The sequence below is a fragment of the Crocuta crocuta genome, unplaced genomic scaffold, assembly GCF_008692635.1.
Source record: "Crocuta crocuta isolate KB4526 unplaced genomic scaffold, BGI_CrCroc_1.0 scaffold339, whole genome shotgun sequence".
NCBI classification, from domain to species: domain Eukaryota; kingdom Metazoa; phylum Chordata; class Mammalia; order Carnivora; family Hyaenidae; genus Crocuta; species Crocuta crocuta.
The window spans coordinates 406,353-424,018 of NW_027530357.1; the positions used below are offsets into that span (position 1 = coordinate 406,353).

At 49.5% G+C, this 17,666-nt stretch overlaps 1 protein-coding gene across 5 annotated transcripts in view; it reads right to left on the reverse strand.

The window, feature by feature from the left end:
• Positions 1-17,666, reverse strand: part of ACACB (acetyl-CoA carboxylase beta) — a 125,178-nt gene that overhangs the window by 56,657 nt on the left and 50,855 nt on the right. For all 5 annotated transcript variants that reach the window (XM_077765954.1, XM_077765951.1, XM_077765950.1 and 2 more), the window contains 14 exons: positions 16,257-16,366; positions 15,965-16,046; positions 14,628-14,726; positions 13,545-13,654; positions 13,325-13,435; positions 11,076-11,285; positions 10,618-10,788; positions 9,091-9,252; positions 7,589-7,752; positions 5,521-5,671; positions 5,312-5,415; positions 4,000-4,081; positions 1,443-1,588; positions 101-251 (listed from right to left, as the gene is read on the reverse strand). In XM_077765954.1, the coding sequence (XP_077622080.1) occupies positions 101-251; positions 1,443-1,588; positions 4,000-4,081; positions 5,312-5,415; positions 5,521-5,671; positions 7,589-7,752; positions 9,091-9,252; positions 10,618-10,788; positions 11,076-11,285; positions 13,325-13,435; positions 13,545-13,654; positions 14,628-14,726; positions 15,965-16,046; positions 16,257-16,366 (1,853 nt within the window). The remainder of the gene's footprint in view (positions 1-100; positions 252-1,442; positions 1,589-3,999; positions 4,082-5,311; positions 5,416-5,520; positions 5,672-7,588; positions 7,753-9,090; positions 9,253-10,617; positions 10,789-11,075; positions 11,286-13,324; positions 13,436-13,544; positions 13,655-14,627; positions 14,727-15,964; positions 16,047-16,256; positions 16,367-17,666) is intronic.

Below are 17,666 nucleotides of genomic sequence, written 5' to 3' on the forward strand. Positions count from 1 at the left end.
AGAGGCGCAGACCCGATGATGGCGGAGGGCCCTCCCTCGGGGAGCGGTGGGAGGGGAGGCCTGGCCGCAGCCCCAGCCCAGGGGCCTGCTCTGTGCTCACCTCCATCTCCGCGTAGCTGCTCCCAGCCTCGACGTGGCCCCCATCCTCCACCGTGTACTGCGTTAGCTTCCCAGCAGAAGGGGATCTCAGGACCGTGGGATCGTTCTCTTTCTCAAACACACAGGTCTTGTTGCCGATGGTAATGCGGTAACTGGCAGAGAGGAGGGGGCCGGCGGGTAGATTGGGGAGAACCATCAACCCAGCATGCCCAAGTCAGGCTTCTGACAGTACTTCCCCTTCCTAAGGGCAGCCGTGAGCATCACCCTGCACATGGTCTGTTGGGATTCCAACCTTCCCAAATGCCAGCCTTTGACAGTTACGGCGGAGATAACGGGGGGAATGAACTGGGTGAGCCAAAGGTGTGACCCTTTTCTGGCTGAAAATGAGTGCCCTTTACGGATATAATTCTAACCGGCACGGAGAAAGCAATCAATATTATTCGATAAATATTTATCAACGGTTAAGTCTTCACCTTATAACTGAACTGGGGAGAGTATGCCCCTGGGTGGAGCCTCTAACAATCTTGAATATTCTTGGCAGACAGAACACGCCTTTAAAAGAGGTAATAAAACAGTGCTCTGGCTGGAGTGAAGCTAGTCTGCCTTCTTCCAAAACTTCAAAGACTGGGAAGGGATACAGCTCTCTGAGTGGGGCTTTTGCAGGCATTGGGCCTGGCTCTCTTTGGCTGGGGGGGAGAGAGGGGGTCTGTACTGCCTGCTCATCAGGGCCGGTCCGCATTTCATCGTACGAGCTCAGTGTGGTAAGCTGCACTGGAATAGGAGGCTCTCTGGGTCTGTCTCATGATGCCCCCGTGCTTTGTGCTTCCAGGGTTTTCCGTATTTCACCTACTCAGGTGCACTGTGACCTTTCCTGCCACTTCTGCTTTTTAATGAGTCACATTCACCAACAGGCTCCACGGGTCATGATCATGGCCTCATCCCAGCACCTAGCTCCGTGCTTGGGAGTAGCGGCTGCCCTCACTGGACGGCTGCTTCTCCTCCAAGCCTGCGCTCAGACCAGTGTGGGCACCGCAGCTCAGACAAGGGGCAGCTGATGCGCTGTCACATGCCTCGAAGGCCATGGAGCTGGGAGTCATAACTCTTCCGGCTCTGAAGCCCCCCTGCGTTACTAGAAGCAGGCCTCCTGGGAGCCTCCCCCAGAATGTCTGCCAGTTTCGTGATTTCCAGCCAAGATTAACCTCTCCACGGGCCCCAGAATTTACTGGAACAGGTACTTTATCGAAGACACTTCTGCACACAGCTGGCTTTAGAGTTTCAACCCGCAGTGGAAAGAGCGGCTGTGTGTACACGCTCCCCCCACACCCCCCATGTCCCCCACGCACCTGTCCACCTCTTCTTTCATGTAGGTGGTATAGCTGTTACCATTGTAGGACAGCAGCAGCCCACCATCATTCAGCCGGTGGGCGTCGATCTCGATGTGACAGCCATTCATGATGAGGACGAACATGGTCAGAGACTGCCGGGCCACCTGTGGGGACAGGCTCCGTGTCCCTCCCTGGATTCAGGAGGCCTGCTTGTCCCTGGGTGCCTGAGCACCACCAGCAAGGGCTAGCACCCACAGTGGACATCTCTAACCTCTCCAGTCTCGACCCTCAATCGCCCTAAGGGAGCTGCTGCCGGCGTTGCAGGGAGCCTGCGTCAGAGTGCCACACCTGTCCCCCGGGTAGCCTGACGGCCACTGGCTCCTGGTGTTGGCCACGCCCCACCAGTCACTTGCCCTTCTGATTCCTGTCTCCAAGCATCAGTCCCCAATCAGGGCCACCCTCAGTAGCAAAGAGATGGGGCGGGGGTCTTGCTGGGGGTGAGGCAGCCCTGGGAGTCCACCAGTGACCAGACTCCATCCTCCTCAGACCCGGCTCTGCCCGGGGGCACAGCAGACATTTGGGACAAGGCACAGGTGGTCAGACCCCAGCCTCCGCTCTACACTTCAATCGGACATTCTAGCCCTCAGTCAATGTGGGTCCTCTCTCTCAGAAAACAAAACACCCTAAGGAGCCCTTGACCTGTAAACTATTCATGTGCAGACAAAAGGTATTAAGTATAGAGACATTTATGGCTACGCTACTCATGGCAACAGGAGAGACTGAGAAACTAGCCATCTAACAACCTTGCAATGGAATACTTGACCTGCACCGTCAAATATAGCAGCCCCTGGTTAGGATGGCTGCTTACATGTAAATTAACTTAACTTTTTAAAAAATGTAAAATTTAGGGGCACTTGGGTGGCTCAGTGGGTTAAGCAACTGACTTCGGCTCAGGTCATGATCTTGCGGTTCATGAGGTCGAGCCCCGCATCGGGCTCTGTGCTGACGGCTCGGAGCCTGGATCGCTTCAGATTCTGTGTCTCCCTCTCTCTGCCCCTCCCCTGCTCATGCTCTGTCTCTCTCTGTTTCTCAATAATAAATAAATGTTAAAAAAAATTTTTTTTAAAAACTTGTTGCTAACGTGGGTAAACTTTATGCCGTAATAATATCAAAGCAATAAAACAGCATCTGCACCATGACCTCAACTTTGCAAAATCCATGCATAAGGGGAAAAAAATATTTAGAGATTTGCCAGAACGTTAATAGGGACCACCTCCCAGAGTCAGTACCTGACCGGTTTACTCCTTTGACATTATGTACTTGTTTGACATGTTTAAAAGTCATGTACCATATTTAAAAGTCATGTTGGGGGAAACCAGGGCCCCCAGAGGAGCCGAGAGGCATGGAGGGGTAAAGAGAAGTGGTTTTATGAAGCACGCCCCCACGGATAACATGCTTGCTTGGCTGAATGGAACTGGGAAATCCCCAAAGTTGGAAGTGTAATGTCCCAATGATCTTAAAAATAAAATAACAGAAAATAAAAATTCTGCCTCTACAGTAGACTCAAGTTCTGGTATCTATTCCCTCCATAAAGGAGCCCTTAGCTCCTTGGGGACACTCTGGCCCTGCTGGTCAGACTCAGACACGGGCCCTGACCCTGTGACCACACATCTCAGACTCTGATATCCTCTGCTGAACTGACCTCAGGTCTCCCCGGAGGGGTAACAAGACACTTCTGAAGGGACAGCAGCCCCGGGGGACCTCCAGGAAAGCCCAAGGTGGGCCAGGGAGAGATCAACAAGCCACACCTTGACCTTCAGTGCAGAGGTACGGGACAGAGCTGGCCTCCCCAGCCCCGGGAAACGGGCTCACGTACTATGCCAGCTCAACCCAGGCCCCGCTCATGCTCTGGACTGGATATCAACCCCCCAATCCATGTCCTTCCTGCACCTCACGACGTGAGCCTTCTTGGGAAAGAGCACCTTTGCAGGTGTCATTAGTTGGGAGAGGTCACACCAGAGGAGGGTGGGCCCTAAATGCCATCTGACTGGTGTTTTTCTGAGAAGAGACCCAGCGCAGAGACACAGAAGAAGGAAGATGCACACACGCTCGCACGCACAGCGGCTCTGTGAAGCCAGGGGCATAGATCGGAGTGATGGGTTGTAGACCAGGGAACGCCCACCCACAACCATCAGAAGCTAGGAAAGCACGAAGCTGATTGTTGATTCTTTCCTGGAGGCTTCAAAGGGACCAGGCCCTGATGACACCCTGATTGTAGACTCTGGCCTCCAGACTGTGAGACAAAACACTGCTGTTGTCTGAAACCACCAGCTTACAGTACTTTGTTACTGTGGCCCCAGGACACTAACACATGCTCCGTTGTACCTTGTGCATACTGCTCAAGCCCATGCACTCTGAAACCCAAAGGGCTTAGGTTTCAAGGTCACAGGACTGCCCAGGGTGTCCTGGGACCCAAGTGTGAGTGGGTCCACTCAGGGCGTGGCTCCCTGCAGAAATAAAAACTCCCGCCCGCCTCCAGAGTGTTGGAGATATCCCAGGCATCCGGGGGCTTCACCTTGAGAGTGTACTTAACACCGTCATAAATTAATTCCACATCCACGATGTTCAGGAGAGAAGCGGCAGGAAGGACCTGGCCCCTGAAAGAAAAGACAGACTTGTGGTCGGCTGTGGGAATGAACGAGAACTCTGCAGCTGTCCTCTGGATTGGAGCCAGTCGCTCACCTCACGTGAGCATCAACCCACCTGGCTGTATCAAAAAAGCTAAACCTGATGAAAAGGCAAGGAAGCTGACGTTCCTCAGAACTTAAGGAAATGGCACTTGCTGAAGGATGAGAAATTTCCAAAGGGCTTCCCAGAAGCAAAATCTATAATGCTTGCTCTCGGAACAATTTGCTATGTGGGAATCTGGCCGCCTGCTTATGAAAAGAAGCCAGGTGCACGTACTGCGGTTCTATTACTATTCAAACGCGTGATAACCAAGCACTAAAATCTGTTCTCTTTTTAAATGCTTTTTTTTTTTTGTCGTTTCATTTGCCTATCACCACGTTTCTCCACGAGCGGTGACTTCTGCCTCTACTCTGGGACATTTGGCAATGTCTGGAGACGTATTTGATTGTCATGACTTCTGGCAGGGTGAGGGGGTGGGGGAACTGCGGACAGAGGGCCTGGGGGGCTGCTAACTTCCCACAGTGTACAGGGCAGCCCTTGCAATAAGAAATGAATCAGCAGTAAAAACTGAATCAGCTCAGGGACACCTGGCGGCTCAGGCAGTTGAGCGTCCGACTTCGGCTCAGGGCATCATTTCGCAATTCATGAGTTCGAGCCCCGGATCAGACTCTGCCAACAGCTCAGAGCCTGGAGCCTGCTTCAGAATCTGTGTCTCCCTCCCTCCCTGCCCCTCCCCTGCACGCACTCTGTCTCTCTCTCTCTCTTTCTCAAAAATAAACAAACATTAACTAAAAAAAGAATCAGCTCAAAACGTCATGGGTGCTGAGGCTGCAAAATCCTGGTCCCATTCTAACAGCAACCTGGCCACCTGCACACCGGCCCATTTCACTAGTCGCCATCTGATTCAGGCAATGGTCTGGAAAGAACAGTGGCAGAGGTGACCTATAACCTGCTTTGCTTCTCAAATCCACCTCCTCTCTGGACTCAAGTATTATGACGTCCGTAGGCAAGTCAGGATGAACATGCACACATCTGTCGCTGCCTTGCGAATCCCATCCCAGGGGCTCTCCTCCAGGGCAGAGGAATTTCAGAGGCAAGCACAGGGGACAGGATCCCTGACTGCCTAGTGGCCGATCGTCCGCCTTCCTTGCCACTAACGCATATCCCACGAGGGGAAAAGAATTACCCTCGTGCCCTACCTTTCCAGGGAGTGTAGGAAATCTGTCATACAGGTTCTGAACATCCCATCGGCCACGTTCAAGGCTCCACACACCACCCCAAGCATGATATCTGGCTTCTCGGCCTAGGAAAGACTCCATACTTCAGTATTGGTGGTGGCCACGCCCACGAGGAGCTGCGGGGGAGGGGGGCTCTGCGCCCCCAAAGTGAGAGGCGTGAAACTCCCCACCTGCACTTTCTCAGCGATGAGGTGATCCAACCACCCTGTGTCGATGTCATTGTTCTGGAAGCGCTCCGTCTCCAGCAGGTTAATGAGATATTCCACAGTGGTCCTGAAGTCACCCCGGATGGACAGTTCCTTCAAAGCCACCACCATGTTCCTTGAGGGGAAAAGGCACATGGATTGTTTTCCAAATTAATATACTGGCCAGCAGCGTGCCTGCGTGGTTCTCAGAGGGCCAGCACAGCACAGCTGAGAGAGAGGGGCCTGAGTCCAGCAGCCCAGGGGTCAATCTCGGCTCCAGCATTTACTGGTCGGGCAATCGTAGGCAAGTGACTTAACTGCTCTGGGTCTCAGTTTCCTCATCTGAAAAATGGGTCTGACTTCACACAGGTGCTTGAGGATTAAAATGAGACAATCTATATAAAGCACATAGTCACTGGTAAATAAGGTCAGCTGCCATGATCAGGATTAATTACCGTGATTGTAATTATTATTAATCACTCCCGGTAGCTCTGCCCCTCTTCAGCTGGACCTCTTCCCCATGACCCAGGGCAGCTGCTTTGCTGGGTATGCATGGGATGGACCTATGGATGGTCAACACTGTGCCCCCACTGAGGGCGTGGCAGTCACCTGCCCTCCTGTGCTTGGCCGGTCACCACCCCCTAGTTCCCAGAGGGGTAGCCTCCCCCAAACAGGGCTTCATTCCCAAGGGTTGAAGTCCCCGCTCCCTATGAAATCACAGGGAGGGTGTTTGGCACCAGAGAAAGAGGAGGCATTAGAACAACTCTCTTCATTTGGGGCGCCTGGGTGGCTCAGTCGCTTAAGTGTCCGGCTTCAGCTCAGGGCGCAATCTCGTGGTTTGTGGGTTTGAGCCCCGCATCGGGCTCTGTGCTGACAGCTCAGGCCCTGAAGCCTGCTTCAGATTCTGTGTCTCTCTCTCTCTCTGCCCCTCCCCTAGCTTATGCTCTGTCTCTGTCTCAAAAATAAATGAACTATAAAAAAAAAAATTTAGAACAATTCTCTTCCTGCCAGGGAGCTTTGATACCTGCCGTTGGTGTCCCCGTGTGCATTCAGCAGGTGGGACAAAGGGGCAAATGACAACCCCAGTTCGCGGGGAGAGAAAATGATGCACTAAAATCCAATGAGGGCGACAACAGTTTCCAGAGAGTCAGCTGCGGCCCCGGAATCTGCAGGTACGAGTCGAGCTACTGGGCTCAAGGGTGACCAACTTGTCCCAAGTTGCTCAGGACACACCCAGTTTTAGCAGCGAGAAATCCCAAACCCTAGGACACCCTCAGTCCTGGAGAAACTCCCCTCGATCCCCTACTGCACTCTGACAGCAGTAAGAAAAGCCAGGATTTTCCCCTCTGAATTCTGTTCAAGTGGATCCCAGTCATTCAGGGCACAGGACAGACAAGCCCCAGGCTGTTTCCATCACAGTGGGCCGGGATGGCTGGACTTCCTTCTCCCCCTCCAATTCTACGCCCAACATGGAGCTTGAACTTAACACCATCAAGATCAAGAGTCGCACACCATGCCCTGACTTTAATGCTTTTGAGACAGAGAATGACTGCAACATCTTTGGGATTTTTCACTCTAAAGGACAGTGATTCATCCGCTCGAGAATGTTTAATTACAAAGTGAGCTGTTTTTTACCTTTCTGCACTCAGGGCAAGGCAGGAGAAATATAAGATGTGGGCGTTTTAGGACTCAGGAGCCCCTTTGTCAAGGTGGGCTTCTCCAGGACCTATTAAAGTAAATCTTTACCTTTAAGTAAATCTTAAAAGGTTTGTAAAAGTCCCACACACATTTTTTTTAAAGCTATAGTACTTGGCATACTCCTCCAAGTATGATCTCAAGACCAAAATGACCTTGGGGAGCTCATGGGCCCTTATGGATCTCAGATACAGAAGAGGGCAGACTTTGCTCTTGGACTTCAGCAAAGGGTATCTGAGATAGGGTCTGCTCTGCGATTTGCCCCCTTTATCTTCTGGTGCTGCTACATCTGAAGCCACAGGCTCTTAGTTTCTTGAAGGAAGGAGGGAAAGGAGGAGGGAAGGAGGGAGATACTGACGAAATGGCTTCTTCCCGGTTCTCTCCCCAGGAGAAGCAGTGCCCGAACTGGGAATCCGCAAATTCGTGTAAGCCGCCAGTAGCAGCCACGCTGAAATAACCCCACACATTCTTGCTGCTGCGGAAATTCAGTTCCTGAACCGTTCCGGAGCTTGGCTTAAACCCCTAGAGCCCGGGTGAAAAAAGCAAAATGGAGAAAAAAAAGTCATCACTCCAGACATATTTGCATCAGAATTAAATCTTAGGAAAACCCAAGAACCAACCACATCTGGAATAGAATATTGGAGTCTCCCACTGGGGGTGTGGGTATACCTACGTGTGGGCGTACCTATGTCAGCACGTCAGGGCATGCGTGTAATATTTACTTTTAAAAAAAACTATAAAAATAAATACCAGTTGCGAAGAGGGGGGAGGTGTAGATATGATATGGGTAACATTGCTCATGATGGAGTAGAATGAAAATACGTTCCGATTTTATCAGCTGGACGTTGTCAGTAATAAAAAGTTTAAACAAAAGAGAAGAGGGATTGGATTTCAAACTCTGGATTAAGAAAACTCCAGCAAATAAAGAAATCTAACTCTAACACCCACCTAATTCCCTTATGGGGAGTGGGGGTGGCCCATCCCATCCCCCTGAATATAATTTTGGCAAGGAAGGGGTAGACATGGACTCTTTCGCTGTGGTCAGAGCTCCTGACGTGCATAATGGAGGCATCCGTTTGGTCACAGGTGCCTGGAGGTGAGAGCTGGAAAATGTCAGGTGTCCGGGCTGTTTCCACACCAGGTTCTCTGCCCTCCCAGGCATCATCCCCCTGAAAACCTCCCATCGGCTTATCCCCACCACCAGAGTTGGGTGTTTGCAGCCCAAAGTGCCAAATGAATAGAGCTCCCACACCTTACAATCCTTCCATTAACNACCTCTTACCCCAAATTTCTTGAATGGAATCATGAAACAATTAGGCTGTGGTAAATTACGGAGATCACATGACAATCAACTGTAGGCAAGCACGTCAAGAGGGAAAGATGCCAACTGGCTGGTTTGCAAGGCACACGGAAGAACGAGTCCCAAAGGACCTCCTCACAGGGGACCAAATTCCACTGAGGTTGTAGCAGAGAGTAGGTGGAGCCAGAATACCAGGGACCGGATTCTAAACCTCGCTGCTCATCCCCAAAACGGATGCGGCCTCTCGAGTCCAACAACAGGGACCGGCCATGGTCTCAGCAGGTCCCAGGCACAAAACACTACCTCAGCCTCTTGAGCCGTAGTGCAGGGCAACAACGCCTAGCGGTGTAACTGTCATGTAAGTGACCAATGAGATGTATGGAGGGATCAGCCCAGTGCCTGGGACACACCCCTGATCAAACCGGGTGCCTTCCCACACCTGTCTGTACACTGAGAAGCCTGGGCGTCTCATCCAAGGCTCACGTCCAGGGTCTGCCCCACACTGGGAGACTGGAGATGGTGGACGCGGGGAGGCAGGGGTGGGCAGACCCCCAACTTGCCTCATCTGGGTTCTCGCTGGTGATTCTGGCCGCGATGACATGGCCTCGGGCGAGTGGAGGGTTAGAAGGAGTATCAAACGAAATGGGAGTGACCGCCCACGGCGACTCTCCGTACAGAAGCCGGATATCCTTCAGCCGGTGCAGTGGTACCCCCATGGCGATCTGAAAGGAGGAGATCCACCCCGCGTGAGCATCAGTCCCCTGGAGCCCTGGCCCCCAAATGCCGAGTGCACTGCCGGGTGCCACGGAGGAAGAAATGCAGCGAACGATCAGGTACACCGAGCCCATACTGAGCGTACAACTCTATGCCACACGGTGGCCGAGAAGCAAACAAGGAAAAGACGGAAGGCTTGACTCTGCCCCCAGGAACAAACTGTCACCGGGAAAAGCAGCCACTTTCGTACAACCACCTCACGCAACAAGAACATGCGTGTGTCAAATACAAGTTCCAGACTCCCAGTGCATTGGAAGGGGAGGTAGAACGCTGTCCAGCTGCAGACTTAAAGGTTTTGTTATTTTTAAAGTTTTTATTTACTTTGAGAGAGAGAGTGTGTGCGTGCAGGTAAAAGCCAGCGGGGCAGGGACAAAGAGAGGGGACAGAGGATCCAAAGCAGGCTCTGTGCTGACAACAGAGAGCTCGACTGGGAGCTGGAACTCACTATCCGTGAGATCATGACCTGAGTCGAAGTCAGATGCTTCACTGGCTGAGCCACCCAGGGGCCCCTAGTTAAAAGCTTTTTGTTTTTGTTTATTTGTATGTTTTAATTTTTTAAACATTTATTCATTTTTGAGAGACAGAGAGAGACAGAGTATGACCAGGGGAAGGACAGAAAGAGAGGGAGACACAGAATCCGAAGCAGGCTCCAGGCTCCAAGCTGTCAGCAGAGCCTGACACGGGGCTCAAACTCACAGACCGTGAGATCATGACCTGAGCTGAAGTTGGATGTTTAACCGACTGAGCCAACCAGATGCCCCAACCAAGTTCAAGGTTTTAAAGGACTCTGAGAAAGCTAGGCCTCTGAAGGGGGCCATGATGAAAAAAAAGGTTGAGAGGTGCCTAGGTGGCTTAGTTAGTTAAGCGTCTGATTTGGGCTCAGATCATGATCTCACAGTTTGTGAGTTCAAGCCCCACATCGGTCTCCACTCTAACGGTGCAGAGCCTGCTTGGGATTCTCTTTCTCTCCCTCTCTCTCTCCTCTCTCTTCCCCTTTCATGCTCTCTCTCTTAAAAATAAATAAATAAACTTAAAAAAAAAAAGTTGAGAAACGCTTCTCTGGGACTGTGGGGCTCCACAAATACCCTGCAACTGCTTAAAATAGTTTTTTCCAGGGAGAAGTTCAACAGGTTCTTGCCTGTTTCTCAAAGAGCTATCTAGCCTGACAGAGGGGACGAGCCACTTCTCAGATCTCAGCCTGTGCGGTTCTCAGTGCGACTCACACAACAAAGCAGTCACTCCCCAGGGACAGCCAGTCAAGAGAAAGTCAGGACGGGGACCCCAGCCCAGCGGGAAAAAGCCCACGGCCTTGCCTGCAGCTGGGCGGCCGGCAGGTTGACGTCGGCGATCATTTCTGTGCATGGGTGCTCCACCTGCAGGCGCGGGTTCAGCTCCAGGAAGTGGAAGCTGCCATCCTGGCTGTACAGATACTCTACGGTCCCCGCGCTCACATAGCCCACAGTCTTGGCCAGGCGGAGGGCACACTGCAAAGACACAGATACTGAAAGGTGTCCAGGGGTTTTCTTGGATCGTCTCAGTGGTGGCTTCCAAGTTCCCCGCACCAAATGCCGAGGACCTGCTGCGTGTGAGCTCCTCTGGGACCTCATGGATCACACTCCCTATGATGGGCTCCCCCCATCCCGGGGTGTCTTCACAGACACCCACCCACTTTTGGCAACGTGAACCATAGGGCGCTTTTGCTGGCTGGGTGGAGACGGCTCTCCCTGTGGCTGTCCGCCCCACCCCCCACCCCCGGCTCTGCAGAGCTCACCTGCTCCATGAACTCAAACACAGCAGGTGTGGCGATGGTGGCTGGTGCCTCCTCGATGATCTTCTGGTGCCGCCGCTGGATGGAGCAGTCGCGCCCGAACAGAGATACGGCGTTCCCGTACTGGTCAGCGAGGATCTGGACCTCCAGGTGCCGGGCGTGCTGGGCCAGCTTCATGAGAAAGATGGGGGAGCCCGGGATCTCGCTCTGCACCTGGGGGAACAGCAGAGTGGCTCAGTCTTCCCTGGGGAACCAGGGGCTGGAGCATGAAGTTCTCTGAAGATATGGCCACAATCTTGCTGGTCTTTTAGTTGTGTTTGACGTCTCACACAGACATGCCATTCTCCTTGATGTTTTCAGTCCGATGTCGTCAAAATCTATAATGTAACACATGCAACTTCCCTACAATCCCGTCTCCTGAGGATAACATGCTACTAAGATTTGGGCGCGCGTTACAGTTTCCTGTGCTAGGGGTGACTGCGGTTACGAGTTAACTGGTTAAGTCAACGTGCTGGTGAGAGCTGGGTGCACACTGGTCTTCCATGGCACATTCAGGAACACACATGACACACAGAATGTTCTTGGAATGAAAACAGGACCAAAACGTGCTACCCTGCAACTTTGTTTTCCTCCTTCTTAAAAGAGTATTCTCTCACTTCATTCTTTTGGTGGCTAAAAGCCAGTCATCCAGAAATTCTTAATGATGATATAAAAATAAGCGTTCACATGAAATGTCTAAGAAATTTATTTTATTTTATTTTCTATTCATTTTGAGAGCAAGATAGAGAGCAAGCAGGGAAGGGGTAGAGAGAGTGGGAGAGAGAATCCCAAGCCAAGGCTCTGCACTCCCAGCGCAAAGCTTGATGAGGGGCTTGATCTCACAAACCTGGGAGATCATGACCTGAGCTGAAACCAAGAGTCCAATGTTTACTGATTGACTGCCCAGGCACCCCTAAGAAAATTTTTTAAAAAGCAAGCTTCAGTTATATATGGGATGAGCCCACTTACACGAAAAATAATAAAACAGAATTGTATGAATGTCTATATAAGAACAGACACAGGGGCACCTGGCTGGCTTGGTCAGTAGAGCAGACAACTCTTGGTCTCAGATTTATAGGTTCAAGCACCACACTGGGTGTAGAGATTACTTTTAAAAATTAAAAATTCTTTTTAAAATGTTTTTTTTTTTTTTAAATATATACAGTCAACGTGCTGGAAACAAACCCAATTGCTAACTGGTTAGTTACATCTGAGAAGGGGGGATTGTTCAGAGGTGGTGGTAAAAAGAGAATTTTCCATTTTTATGTTTAATGCATCCCAAAAGTGTTCAGATGTTTGTGTAAGAACTGGTTCATGGTGCATTCAGGTAATCAAAAACACACACACACTTGGGGGAGGTTGTGCCTGGGTGGGGACGGGTATACGGGACTTCTGGACTTTCCGCTAAACACTGCTGTGAATTAAAACCCACTCTAAAAAGTAACATCTATTTTAAAAAGTCTTTTTTCTTGGGGCGCCTGGGTGGCTCAGTCGGTTAAGCATCTGACTTCAGCTCAAGTCATGATCTCACAGTTTCTGAGTTCAAGCCCCACATTTGGCTCTGTGCTGACAGCTCAGAAGCAGCTGAGAATTCTGATTCTGTGCCTCCCCCCTCCCTCTATCCCTCCCCCATTTGCACGCAGTCTGTCCCTCTCTCTCTCAAAATAAATAAACATTAAAAAAAAAAATTTTTAATTTTTAAAAAATTTTTTAAAAAGAATGCTAAGATCATCAGTCTACCTTTTTGTTTTTTTAAACATTGCCAATGGGCAGCTGCAATAGGCATCGTGTTAGAAAAGTGAAAACCCAGCTACAAATAAGTAGCTCCACAATTCATCCCTACAACAAAGGTCAGTTTAGAAACATTAAAAACACCAAGACAACTAAAACTTACAAAATGTTCCATCTTTCAATACACAGATATAGTCACAAGCAGATACTCTGGGCCTGTATCTCTGAAATCATTTAAAGTCATGTGGATTCAGAGAATCGAACATCTAAGTTCACAGTGTAGGGATCAACGCGAACCACGGACTTCTGTGCGTAAAAATGCACACATTTGCTTTGAAACACGGCACAGCAATATTCCAGCTCTGCAAACGTCCTCTGGTTTTCTGACACAGTAATGCAAATGAAAAGAATGTGGTGGCCAACAACGAAACACACACAAGTCCCAAAGGCACATAGAAAAATACTTGGCAAAAGCAGCTCACTTGTCTGAAAAGGATTGGGAAGTCCTCAGGACTCTCTGCTTTCTGGATTCCTTTCCCTCCTCTGCCTTCAGACGCTTTGATCATCAAGGGAAAACCAATTTTCTCTGCCACCTGGGGGCGAAGGACAAACAGGCCTCTTTAGAAGGTAGACTGTTTCCATGCTACCAGAATGATGGGAAGGTTCCAGCACTTTGACCCCCCTCCCCAGCCCCATGTTTACCTCTAAGCCCTCATCCACATCTTTCACACAACCCTGGTCGTAAATGTCTTCTGGGACACTGATTCTTTTCTCCTGCTGCAGATCGTCTTCTGCCCACTCTACCATCAGACCTAGAGTCACAAAAAAAGCTGAATCCTCCTGCGGACGGCGGAGAAAAATAACAGAAACCACAGGGCCTTTCTTTACCAAAGCCTCTCAAGACCCGGCCTCCGGACCAACAACAGAGAGACACGGTCCTTCAGCTTCTCACAGTGGTTTCTAGCTTTCTTAAGGACTGACTCAACCTCGAAAGGGAAATCAAGCTTAAGAAATTCAGACTGAGTTTACCAAGAACAATCCTATTAACCTGAACTGAAAAAAAAAAAATCCAATTCTGCCCATGGATGTTATTTATATGTGCATCACTGTTTTCTAAAACCTTGTGAAGATTAAAAACGAAATTTCCATCCCAAATGGAAAACTGTATCTTTGGAGGAAAAAAATCAGGTTGAATAGGAAACTTTAAGAGATTATTTTTAATTTACCCTAGAAATTCCACTTTTAGGAATTTATCCTAAGGAAATGATCAAAAGGTACGTAGAGATTAAGCTATATAAGACTAGCAAGACTCCATTATTTTTAGCTTTTTTAAAAATTGGAACAAAATAGGCTGAACAACCTAAATATATACCTGTAGAGGACTGTTGATTATGATACGTAGCTCTGTATGATAAAATCCAATGCAGGTATTTTGAATGTTGTAAAGTGTATTTATTAGCAGAAAAGTGTTAGTGAGAAAAAAATAAGTCACAGACTCATAAATATAAGATCTCTGGCTTTTTAAAAGATGGACCTAGAAAAAAGGCTCGAAAGGCAGGCTCCTTGAGTGTAACAAATGTTCAACACCAGGTCATAAGATTATGGATGACTTCTATTTCTTTCTTGCAATTCTATACTTTCTAAGTTGTCTACAATGAAACAGTACCATTGGTTTAATGATCTTAAAGTTTTTTAATGAAAGAATTAAAAAAAGCATATTCCTGTCACCCCTTCTTTTCAGATAGGGTGGAGGAGCTCCCCCAAAGTGAAGCTCAGGTCACTCACCGCTTCCACTCCAAGGCAGTGTTGGAATCTGCAGCGTCTGGGCCACAATGGTGGAGGCGATCTTATCTCCCAAGGCCCACATGGCCTCACTGGGAGGGCCTGAGGGGTCAGGGACAAAGGGCAAGGCAGAAACGAGTGAGTCAATGGCCCCTTGTGGCTCAGTGCCAACCAAACGCAAGAAGAAAAGTACTCAGGTCCTAGCTCTCAAGGAATTAACATCAAGTTGGGGAAGGGAAAAAAATCTATCAGTCTGCTACTTCATCAGATGGGGATAAAGTCTGCTGTTTTTAGTACATGTGGATTGTAAACCTGATCTCATGTACAACCTAAGGTATGTGGCATACACAAAATTCACTTTTCAGGAAGAAGGCAAAAAGCTAGACCAAAGAGGCAAACTAGCACCTTAAAAAAACTAGACCCTAGGTTAGCAAACTTCTCCTATAATGACCCAGATGGGAAATATTTTCAGCTTTGTGGGTCTGCCTGTCTCTGTCATGAATATTCAACTTTGCCAACGTTGGGCAAAAGCCGCCATTGGCAATAAATAAACGAACGAGGGGGCTGTGATTCAATAAATCTTTATTTACAAAAGCAGGCAGTGATCTGGATTTGGCCTATGGGCTATAGTTTGCTGCCTTGTGGGCTGGATCCTCAACCTCCAAAGGAGCTCAGGCATAAGGAGGGTCCCACGTGATGGCAACCAAAGACAACAGATAGAGAAGACATAAGCAGACACAGGTCCCTAAGCAGACCCTTGGAATATCAGGTGCAGATTTGCCCTACGTCGCTTCATACACAGGGTGTGTTGCAGGCAACAGGGATTTAGTGTGGATGGTGACTGATCCCCCTTAATCATGCAAAGATGTCCGACAGCATAACCGCATACACAAAGTTTATAAGTACAAATCCTGTAACAAGCAGATGCCACTGACATTAAGTATCATTTTGCCTAATAAGCTGTAGCCAGGAGGGACTCTGGACAGGGTATTACAAAGCCCTAAAAAGAGCAAGAAAGGTGTGGGCTTATCAGGAATGTGATCTACGAACCCAATCAGAAATCTGGACATGGCTGGGACCCTGTACCAGCAGGAGCACAGAGGGCTCTCCTTGCTCCAGCATCATTCTACTCTGGTACCCACGGTACTGGCCCCTATGTCCCCGGGCTGGCCGACCTCCCCTCCAGCCGCCGCACCTACGTCCTCCTGACCACAAAAGGGTCAGGTGGGAATATCAAAGTGACCCACACTTGCAGGGCTGCCCTGGAAAGAGAACCTGACCCCGCAGACTGTCCCGTGGACGCCCTGATTCCCGCGTTATCTGATGGAGATGCACTCTACCTAAGAAAGCAATCTCATGCTTGCACAGGAGCTCCGGGAGTTTGGGGTTTTCGGAAGCATGGCCCCAGCCAGCCCACACCGCCTGTAAACACAGAGAGGTGTGAACGAAGGTCTTCGAGAAGCCCCCTCCCGTCACACACGGAAAGCTCTTCACGGGCCACATCAGCCCTGGATCGCAGGGGCTCGGAGGATCTAGCTCCCCCATCCCTTCCGAACTGCAGGAGGGAGGAGCTGCTCCGGAGTTCAGAGCACCAACCCCCTGTGGACAGACCGGGTACCCCACCTGACTCACCTGCACGGGGATTCTCTTGGCGATGTCCACCACCAGCTCCACGTTGGCATAATTGTTGTTGTTGGGCCCTCCCGGGACGGGGACGTACTGATCCGCCATCTTGATGTACTCTGCGACCAAATGAGAGAAAAGGAAAGAAAAACTGAGAAGCTGAAGTTCACTGCAGGACTACGTACCGCCACTGAAAGGATAACCAAGATTCCGTGGCAGCAAGGGACAAACGTGTATGGCCATTTGAAGAAAACCGAACATGACTTCCACTATGTGAAAATATATGTGCATCAGGACAAGGTCTGGAAGGGAATAAAGAAAGAAGGAAGCAAGCTTCTTTGGGATGATTGGGATAAGAGGTAGGGTGTTCCATTAATTCCCTTTTTTTAATGTTTATTTTGAGAGAGAGAGAGAGAATCCCAAGAAGGCTTCATGCTGTCAGTGCAGAACCCAAAGTGGGCTCGAACTTACAAACCGTGAGATCATAACCTGAGCCGAAATCAAGAATTGGATGCTTAACCGCCTGGGCCACCCAGGCGTACCAACAACACAATGTTTTTTAATCATGGTAACAAACATAAAACATAAAATCTGTCATCTAACTCATTTTTTCCAGTGTACAGTTCCATAGGACTGAGAACATTCACATGGTTACGAAACAGATCTCCAGAACTTTCCAGAACTTTTCTGTCTTGCAAATCTGAAACTCTACCCATGAAACACCTATTCCCCTTGTTCCCTCCCGCAGCCCCTGGCCACCACCACCTACTATTTTCTTTTTCTTTTTTTTTTTTTTTTAATTTTTTTTTTAATGTTTTTTATTTATTTCTAGGAGAGAGAGAGAGAGAGAGACAGGGTGAGCAGGGGAGGGTCAGAGAGAGAGGGAGTCACAGACTGAAACAGGCTCCAGGCTCCGAGCTGGCAGTCAGCACAGGGCCCGACGCGGGGCTCGAACCCACGAACCGCGAGATCATGACCTAAGCGAAAGTCGGACGCTTAACCGACTAAGCCACCCAGGCGCCCCTACTATTTTCTGTCTCTACGAATCTGACGACTCTAGGGACCTCATATATGAGGAATCCTATAGTATTTTTCTGTGACATGTCTTCCCGGTCTACGCTATACCATGTGATTGGATTTCCTTCCTTTTTCCGGCTGAATACAATGCAATGCAATGTTTTGATTTCAAAATCATCATGCCCTTTATGCCAGAAATTCCACTTCTAGGAATATGTCCTAAAAAACCCTACTCATCAAGGAAGTCAAAGAATGACATAAGAGGATGTTCACCGGGCAGTGTTTTGAACTGGGAAAAGCCAGACTCCAGCCAAAGGCAAGGGCGAGTCCCCCCATACTGTGGAATTCTTGCGGATGCTGAGAAGGAACAGTGTGGGGCTTCACGTGCAGGCTCGGAAAGAA